Source organism: Lipotes vexillifer, unplaced genomic scaffold (genome assembly GCF_000442215.2).
Source record: "Lipotes vexillifer unplaced genomic scaffold, Lipotes_vexillifer_v1.1 scaffold124, whole genome shotgun sequence".
Taxonomy (NCBI): domain Eukaryota; kingdom Metazoa; phylum Chordata; class Mammalia; order Artiodactyla; family Lipotidae; genus Lipotes; species Lipotes vexillifer.
The window spans coordinates 1,303,064-1,313,133 of NW_006771308.1; the positions used below are offsets into that span (position 1 = coordinate 1,303,064).

Consider the following 10,070-nt stretch of genomic DNA (forward strand, 5'->3'; position numbering starts at 1 on the left):
TCGGCAGGCGGACTCTCAACCACTGCGCCACCAGGGAAGCCCCGTAATTTCTTTTGGGAAATGTTCTTAGAGACTAAAATTGCCTGGTACTGAATAACCTTATGTTAATACTTAATTCATTACATAATCAACATACATTCTGTTTTTTTCTGGGTAAAAAATTGAGGCTGGGGGAAAGCACGTCCCCTGAAATGTCCTCCTCTTAGTTGTATCTTTCTAGGCCTTCTTTCTAGACAGGTGAGATTTTCTGGCATCTGTACCTTTATGTCGCTATAGAATAAGGAAGGGAATTTGGGGAAAAGCTACTACAGCCCAGGAATGTCCCAGCTCTTCTTCATGGAAGTGGCCTCTTCATTTCCTCCACATTGTCCCACTGTTCTAGCTTCCCCTTATCTGCTTGAAAGGATTTCCTGAACATCTGGCCTGTGACAACAGTGGCCTCATAGCCCCTCCCGGAGGCTGGAAGTGACTCTTTTGGGTCACCTTGACACAAGTACTCCAGAGTTTCCTCCCTGGTGTATACATTAGTTCTGGCTGAGGATCACAACATTGTTTAATGTTTGGTTTGTAAAAACAGTTAAGTCTAACTGGTGGGCGGGGGTCTTTGAAAATAAATGTACTCTCTCTGTAGTTCGTTTTGCTCATTGCCTAATATTTTTTTTTAAAAATGCTCTCAGAGCAGGTACTGTTTGCTGATTCACACAGAGGACCTACTGGGGCCACTGTGTGCCCTGGTTATGTAAGCTTAGAGTCAGGGAGGAAGTGCTGGGAGCAGTGGCATGAGGTTTAGATGCTGTAATAGAGGACAGGGCAGGGAGATGTGAACAGGATGCAGCCCGCTACCAGAGAGGAGCGGTGTGAGGAAAGAACCAAGATGCCTATATGGGCGTCTACTTATTATGACCTTCTGTTGCCTGGTGTGCAATGTAAACCTCCTCCTTACCATCAGTAAAATCTTCATTACCTTAAAAAAAAAAGTGCTGGGGCTTCCCTGGTGGCACAGTGGTAGGGAGTCCGCCTGCCAATGCAGGGGTCACGGGTTCAATCCCTGGTCCGGGAAGATCCCACATGCCGTGAAGCCTAGAGGGGAGCCCGTGTGCAGCAACGAAGACCCAATGCAAGCATAAGTAATAATAATTTTTTAAAAAAGTGCTGCCTAGGGAATCTGAAGAAACCATGTGCCCACCTGTGGAAGATGAGTTCTGCTTCAAGGCCATCAGTTGGGGCAACTTGAAAAAATAAACAGCATTTTTCATGCTTGATATTTACTAATAACTTGCCATCAACAAAAAGCTTCTTTTTTGTTACCTGCCTGGTAACTTGAGAAGGAGCTCAAGTTACCAGGCAGGTTCCCAGAGGTGCCACAGATGTTCGAGGTAGGTGGTCTTAAGTACTTGTTGAAATCCCTGTGGGTCTTCCTGGTCCCTCCCTATAGAAGTAGATGTTACATTGTTGTTACCTTGCTGCCCCTGGAATTCAGCAGTGTTCTGATCATGTGTTCTCTACACTTTGGAACCCTGGAATGCCTGTCGCATGAGTTAGATGACTGTATGTGTGACCTAGGATTTTCCACTACTTAAGCCTGTCTTGGTTTGCTTTTTTCTTTTTTTGAGCTGAATTCCATGGCAACACTAAAGAATGTGTCTGTGTTGCTTTTTTTTTTTTTTAATAGGGTACCAGAACATCTTGTGAAGAGCATAACTTGGCAGACATTGCAAGCCGTAAATTTTTGCCATAAACACAATGTAAGTCTCATGATCTCCCTCTAAAAACCAGAAGGCTGCCCTTAAGCTGAGGTGGAGCCTTTGTACAAAGTTTATATCATACTTTTGTGGATAGAAGTTTTTACCCAAATCTTCGTAAGCCTGGTTGGGGTAAGTAGACGCTAAAAATGCCAACCTAGCTAGTCCTTCTTGTTCAGGTTTTAAAGATGCATTTTTATGATTTTAAGAAAGTAGTTATTTTTACATTGCTTAGGAACTGCTCAGATTTAAGGTAGAATCCCATTCACTTGGAGTCCGTGTTGGTCTGGAACCCTCAAAATACTCTGAAATTGGGGAGGGGAACCCCAGGTGGCTCATGCTTGTTGAGTGCAGTACGTGGAGTCTCAAGTGCCATGCACACGTACTAGTGTCTGCATTGGTGAGATAGAGGTGCCAAGTCTGCAACAAAGCAGCCAGTGGAAACCTGTAGCACTCCCAGCCACAGCGAGGCTGGCGGGAAGCACAGTGGACCGCTGCCCAGGTGGTGTGACTTCACAGATGCTGGGAAGCCTGCTGTTCCTTCCAATACAACATGGCCCAGTCCCCGTGCACAGAAGCCAGACTCCAACATCAGAGCTTCATTTTGGCCACAAGGGCAATTTACTGCAATATGTCATCCTGACAACAGCCAGGGTCCAATTTCACTGGTGGGGCTGAATCCTCTTCCTCACGCTGTTCTAAATGGTTTTTTTTTTTTCCCTGAAGCTGCCTTCCCAGAGAAACAAACATGAGAGTAGGCGGCACTTCTCCCGGCTGTTCCTCCACCTAGCTTAGGCTACAGTCCTTGTCCAAATGCATGCATAGCAGGGAGTGTGGACACCTTATAGGTACTGCGAGTGAGGGCTAGCAGTTTCCTGAGAGCAGGTTTTAGGATGGGGGAGCAAGAGAGACTGCAGAAAGGCCCTGGTGGGGAAAAGCAGAGACGCTAAGAACAAATATAATGCATACCACAGTTCCCTGGAGAGCCCCTGGAGCTGTTTGGCCACATGTGCATGGGGGGAGGGTTGTAGAAACTTGTAAAGAATTCCCAGAGCGGAATAGGAGCACATTCTTGCTTACAAGTTCTTCTGACCATCCGTCATCATGATATTCAGGGGTGTACCCATTTATAGTAATATTTGAAGCCAGTGGTAAAAAAAAGTGGAGATCTCAGGTCCATTATTTGCTGAGAATCAGATAGATTGTAATAAAATAACTCAGTTATTTCCCCCCAGTTTTTCCAGAATAATAAATACCCATGGGGAAACACACTGAGGTCTCACCCCGAAGATCCTTTGGAGTGAGAACTAGGCCAGGCCCAAGAGGAAACTCTGTCATCTCTCCAGATTCTAGAGAGTCAAGAACATCCCAGGGTATCAGCCGCAAGCCAAAGAGGGTCTCTCAGATTGCAGAAGGCTCCAACATTCTCCTCCAGAGAGGAAAACACTTGGAAGAAGGGAGGGTTATTAGGAACCTGAACAGTACTATGACCCCACGGTTGTTTTTATGTAATTTTAATTAGGTTGTTGATTTGTTCCTTGCCAAAAAATTGTTATTTAATAAGAAAATCATGTGAAGATTCTTAAACATTCTTCCAGCATCACCCTGTTAAGCAATGTCAGCTGTAGTCTGGAAACCACAGGTGATTTGTGTCTAAACTCTGGCATGGGGACTACATCCCGTGGGGTGGAGGCACAGAAAGAAGGCTGGATGTGTGTGGGATAGAGCTGACATCTAGCGACTCTCCAGAGGGTGAGCACTGCCTGCTCTTATTTATCTGGTGGGGACGAATGTCAGAGCTGGAAGGGAGGTCTCTTGGCAAGCTGCTGCTTCCCTCCCTTCTCTTTCCCAGCTTATCTCAGTAGGCCCAGGGCTTGTCCTGTTTACCAGGCGGAATGTGTTCTGTTCTCAGTTAAACAACTGGATTGTGAATTCTGCTTAGGCACCAACTTGCAGCTCCTGCAGCCATGCTGCAGGCCTCACCCAGAGCCTTTTAACATTTTCCCTGTCACCTAAGGTAGCCAGATTAAATACAGGACACCCAGTTAAATGTGAATTTCAGGTAAACAATCATAACACTTTAGTATAAATAGGTCCCAAACATTGCGTGGGGCATACTTATACTAAAAAGTTATTTGTTGTTTATCTGGCTACCCTACTTTCATTTTTCCTTTCACACTTGTTGGTCTTTAGGGGCCATTCAGGAATTTGGGCTGACTCAGGCTGTGATGGGTATGGTACTAGGTTTATTTTAGGCTGCTGTTTTGTAGTCTGTTTTCCAAAAGGCCAGTGAGAGTTTCAAACAATTTCTCAAATATTTGCTAAATATTCATATGTTTTATTTAGTCCATGTATTATAGTTGCTCCTTTCTAATCTGCTTTGGTTTGATGTTTGTGATTAGTGCATACACAGAGACGTAAAGCCAGAAAACATCCTCATCACAAAACATTCTGTGATTAAGCTTTGTGACTTTGGATTCGCTCGGCTTTTGAGTGAGTATTGAAGTTTTCTTTAGTTAAGTGTCAAAGCTGGAAAGATTTTTAATATGATAAAGAATCTAAATGCTATAGAAAGCTGGTTCCTGTATATTTAGGGCATAAGCTTGCTATAAATTACACGTCTGCAATTAATTGAAAACATGTAGATGTACACTGGTTTAAAATGTATGCTATCTGTAAATTTTACCACAGTAAAGTGCTTATTAAAAAGTATGTTACCCTCCTGGTTTCTACCATGTTTTGCTAAAACAGTACTCTTTAGAACTACTATTTTAGAAGAGTGGTTTTCAGCCTCGGCTGTAGATTAGAATCATCTGGGAAACTATAAACTCTAACTATAAAAACTATACTGATACCCCTCCAGGGATTCTGGTTTAATTGGACTGGGGGAGTACCCAAACATCAGTAATTTAAAAAATACTGTATTCCAAGTGATTTTAATGCGCACCCAGTATTGTGAACCACTGATTTAGGAAAGCCACAGATGGAACACAAGCTTGATTTCTCAGGTCTTCCCCCTCCTGGTTTTGATTCCTCGCTTGCACTGCTCTCTCTGTTTTCCATGTCCCATCACTGGCCAGCTGGACCGAGTGACTACTACACAGACTATGTGGCCACCAGGTGGTACCGCTCCCCGGAGCTGTTGGTGGGGGACATGCAGTACGGCCCCCCAGTAGATGTTTGGGCAATTGGCTGTGTCTTTGCTGAGCTGCTGTCAGGAGTGCCTCTGTGGCCCGGAAAATCAGATGTGGATCAGCTCTATCTGATTAGGAAAACCTTGGGTAAGTGGTGTTTCTGTCCCGCCTTTTGGAAACTGGATAGTTTTACCCGTGTCCGTGCTGGGCAGAGCCAAGTTCCTAGTCTCATCTAATGCCCTTTACAGTCACAAAGAGGAAAAGTCTCAATGAAATGGCTCCATTAAAGGTGTCCGGGTTTGTTTTAAGAAAAAGAATCAACAATTTTGAGTATGTTCTCATTGTCCAAAAAGACACAAGATTCTCTCTTCAACATAGTTTGGATCAAGTTAAACTCCGAATAATGATGATAGCAACAATAAAAACATACATTTCTATAAGGGCCTAGCAGTTTACAGAATGCTCTTGTGTTTCGCTTCGTTTATTATGATGTGGTAATTCATTCTCTGGATGTCCTTGACTCCAGCCTGTCAGGCTAGTTCGGATTATTCAGATGCTATTTAGAAGATGCTCAACCTTCTAAGTGCCGGGAAGAAAGCCTGGTTCTTCTTATGTCACCCTTCTTGTTTTACTTTCCCACCCCCAAAGTCCTTTCCTTTGTTTCTACTCTTAGGGAATAGGGGGGAGGAGACGAGGGGGAAGGAAGGGACAGATGAACAGATCTGTGAGCAGTCACTGATCCCTTCAGAAGTCAGGGAGTTGAGCTATGACTCCCAGTTTGAAGCAAACTTTTTTTCCTTGAAACTCATGTAACATCTGCTGTTGCCATGTCTTGTCTTGTACTTGTGTCTTGTGCTTGCATCATTCCAAAGGTACTGTAAGCTGCCTGAGGCTGAGATCCTGTCTTTCATTTCTATTTATCCTCCACCAACATCTGCACACAGTAGGCAGTAAGTATTTGCTGGTAGCTTTTGTTGAGTGACATGTGAGTCACCTTGGAGCCCTGCCAGGGGCACTGAGCCTTCCTTTGCTGTGTTTTCCCAGTGATTTTAGGGCACTATGTCCATGTCCTACCCCCCAGCTCTCTGGTGGAAGAAGGTTATTAAGGTACAGACAATGTGTTCATGAGGAAAGGAAGCTCACTGAGACCTGGGACAAGGCATTAGAGAGCATATTTTGGCTGCTCGTCCAAAATGGGCAAGGACAGCAGTTTTTGGATTTGAGTGAAAGGTAAAGTTCCGAGACAAACTGGTAAATTTAGCCAACTTGATACCCTGAGGTTGGAACTCCAGCCCAGTCCAATAGCAGCGTTTCCGGGGCCCTGGCTGGCAGGCTTTCACTGTTCACTGTGCTCTGGGAAGTGGGCCTGGGTGTGCCAGGGGTGCGCTTCTGAGCATCTCCATCTGTTCTCTGAACAAAATTCCTCTTCAGATGTCATATCCCTGGAATTTTACATGAGGGCGATTTTAGCTTATTTGGCTGAAATGTGGGCAGGTGAGCCTCACATAATCCCCCAGAATATAGAAATGCTCCTTTTGTTTTATTACTTCACATCTTTAGTGCTTCTAGACAGTACATAAAGTGGGATTTCCAAGTGATTGCTATTTGGTAAAACAAGTAAAGGTGGTTCCAATTTGGAAACATATTCCTTCTAGCTAGATCTTTCATGCTTTGTTTCCTCCCTCCCTCCTTCCCTTTCTCTGCTCCTTTCCTAACCCTAACCCTTCCTTTCTCAGATATTTATTGAGTGCTTGCTACGTGTCAGGCACTGTTCTAAGCGCTAGGCCAATACACTTCTATCTCGACCCATCAGTATTCAGTGAATACGATTTTGATTTGTGGTTGTTGCACTTTTGCTATTTTTTTAAATTAAATTTAATTAATTTATTTTTTATGCAGCAGGTTCTTATTACTTATCTATTTTATACATATTGGTGTATACATGTCAATCCCAATCTCCCAATTCATCCCACCACCACCACCACCCCCCGTCACTTCCTCCCCTTGGTGTCCATACGTTTGTTACATCTGTGTCTCTATTTCTGCTCTGCAAATGGTTCATCTGTACCATTTTTCTAGATTCCACAAATATGCATTAATATACGATATTTGTTTTTCTCTTTCTTTCACTCTGTATTACAGTCTCTAGGTCCATCCATGTCTGTACAAATGACCCAATTTCCTTCCTTTTTATGGCTGAATAATATTCCATTGTATACATGTACCACATCTTCTTTATGCATTCGCCTGTTGATGGGCATTTAGGTTGCTTCCATGTCCTGGCTATCGTAAATAGTGCTGCAGTGCACACTGGGGTGCATGTATCTTTTTGAATTATAGTTTTCTCAGGGTATACGCCCAGTAGTGGGATTGTTGGGTCGTATGGTAGTTCTATTTTTAGTCTTTTAAGGAGCCTCCATACTGTTCTCCATAGTGGCTGTATCAATTTACATTCCCACCAACAGTGCAAGAGGGTTCCCTTTTCTCCACACCCTCTCCAGCATACTTTTGCTATTTAAAAAAGCCATTATTTGTTAGTGTGTGTATGTGTGTGTGCACTCACACGCTTCTGAGTTGTTTGGTTTGGACTCCTCAAACATTTTGTGAGCCTTTGAGGGGCAAGAACGTTGCAGCCTTTAGTTTCCGTTCATGCCTCCTCTGTGCCTAACACGGTACTCCACCCACTGTGGGTCTCGGCACAGTTTGTTGAAAGTTCCCTCAGTGCCTCTCCCTCTGATTGGAGAAGCAAATTGCAGCCTTTGTAGGTATAGGCACTGACCAACACAGCACCAGTGGAAGGAAACCATAGAGCAGTGCTTGCTAACTGATCTAATTTTCTTTGAGAGGATGAAAAAGACTTTATTTTCTATTTGTTTATTTTTTGTGGGTTTTTTTGGTTTTGTTTTTTTTAATTTTTATTGATGTATAGTTGATTTATTATATCATGTTAATTTCAGGGAGCTATACTCAGTATTTTGTAATATATACAACCTATCTAATTTTACCTCTCTCTTTCTTCTTGTCCAAAGGAGACCTCATTCCTAGGCACCATCAAGTATTTAGCACAAATCAGTACTTCAGTGGGGTAAAAATTCCAGACCCTGAAGATATGGTGAGTGACCCATTTTGGAAAGAGCTCTGCATGTCAGAGCTAAGGTTACCAGGGTGTTTAAGGGGGATCGTTCTCACTCGATGAATATACATGAGGAGTTGCAGGCTAACTAGGTTTTGGTAGTTATGCACCAGCCTGAGCCCCACGGTCCACTTTGCAATGGAAGATCAGTCTAAGAGTAAAAAAGGAAACTGGGGCAAATTGGCTAGCAAGGTCATGGCCTTCAGTGCTAATTTACAGATTGCTGATAGCAGAGCTTAGCCAGCATGTTGGACAGGAATGCAGAGCTACCTGCCCCAGCCTCACCTGTCCTTCATCATTTTCAGCAGTGGAAGCTATGAAGCTCAGAGCCCATTAACTTTTAGACAATGACTCATCCAGGTAAAATCCAGCGTTGTCCAAACCCCCTGCTCTACTGTGCTTTCACTCCCAGGCTGGGGGAAAACGGTGATGAACTTGCTTGGCCAGCCTTACTCTCATACCTGTCCCCTATGGCCAATGTGTGGAAAACACTTACTTTTCAAAAATGGAAAAAAATTTAAAACGTGCACATTCCCAACCCACTTTCAAGAATTTCTTCCAATGAAACTATTAGACAAAGGCATAAAGGTATGACATTCTTTTTTTTAATTGGGGTATAGTTGGTTTACAGTGTTGTGTTAGTGTCTACTGTAAAGCAAAGTGGAGTTCCCTGTGCTATACAGCAGGTTCTCATTTTATACATATTAGTGTATATGTGTCAATCCCAATCTCCCAGTTCATCCCACCACCACCCCTTTTCCCCCTTGGTGTCCATATGTTTGTTCTCTACATCTCTGTCTCTGTTTCTACCTTGCAAATCAGTTCACCTGTACCATTTTTCTAGATTCCACATACATGCGTTAATATACGATATTTGTTTTTCTCTTTCTGACTTACTTCACTCTGTATGACAGTCTCCAGGTCCATCCACATCTCTACAAATGACCCAGTTTCATTCCTTTTTATGGCTGAATAATATTCCATCATATATATATACCACATCTTCTTTATCCTGTCATCTGTTGATGGACATTTAGGTTGCTTCAGTGACCTGGCTATTGTAAATAGAGCTGCAATGAACATTGGGGTGCATGTGTCATTTTGAATTGTGTTGTCTCAGGGTATATGCCCAGTAGTGGGATTGCTGTGTCATAGGGTAATTCTATTTTTAGTTTTTTAAGGAACCTTCATACCGTTCTCCATAGTGGCTCTATCAGTTTACATTCCCACCACCAGTGCAAGAGGGTTCCCTTTTCTCCACATCCTCTCCAGCATTTATTGTTTGTAGATTTTCTGATGATGCCCAATCTAACCGGTGTGAGGTGATAACTCATTGTAGTTTCGATTTGCATTTCTCATGACATTCTTTAATAGAAATCATTTCCTTTAGTGTTCCATCAGTAGGGAATTAATTAAATAAGTTATGGTATGTCCTTACAATAGAAGTACCACACAGCTAATAAAAATAGATTCATATGTAATCACCTAAAAAAAATGTCCACAACATATTGCTAAGTGAAAAAAAAAGTTACAAAACAGTATATATAATTTGACATAATTTTAATAAATATTTAATAAATACACACATTTACATGTATAAATATTTAATAAAACATACATTTACATGTATAAATATAAAATAATATGACAACCTCTGGAAAATCAGGCAAAGATTTTTACCTTTGTGAAATAAATGGCTGCAAAGATATATACCAAAATATTAACAGTGAATGTCTCTTTGTGGTGGGATGATTTGTTTGTTTCTTTATGGTTTTTTAATATTTTCAAAAGTCCTCTAATGAGCCTGTATTATACTCAAAAACATTTCTGAGCACAGTTAAGGTCTGTGAGATCCTGAGTTCCTACTGCCTAAGAAGGTACTTTCAAACTGAAACTAACCCTTCTCCATTACCCAGTTTCCAGATGGAAGGTCCATCCAGTTCCACTGGAGCTGTCTGTTCTCCCAACCTCTTGGCCTGTCCTGCAGTGAAGTCTCCCACCTCCCACTTCCCCGCCACCCCTGCTTCTGCAGCGCTAGGAATAGGAAAAGTGGGGCAGGCG

The 10,070-nt window shown here is 42.6% G+C and overlaps 1 protein-coding gene across 2 annotated transcripts in view; it reads left to right on the forward strand.

Annotated features, from left to right (window-relative positions):
* CDKL1 (cyclin dependent kinase like 1) overlaps positions 1-10,070 on the forward strand; it is a 64,146-nt gene that overhangs the window by 48,046 nt on the left and 6,030 nt on the right. For both annotated transcript variants that reach the window (XM_007446615.1, XM_007446614.1), the window contains 4 exons: positions 1,673-1,745; positions 4,145-4,235; positions 4,823-5,023; positions 7,906-7,988. In XM_007446615.1, coding sequence (XP_007446677.1) covers positions 1,673-1,745; positions 4,145-4,235; positions 4,823-5,023; positions 7,906-7,988 — 448 coding nt within the window. The remainder of the gene's footprint in view (positions 1-1,672; positions 1,746-4,144; positions 4,236-4,822; positions 5,024-7,905; positions 7,989-10,070) is intronic.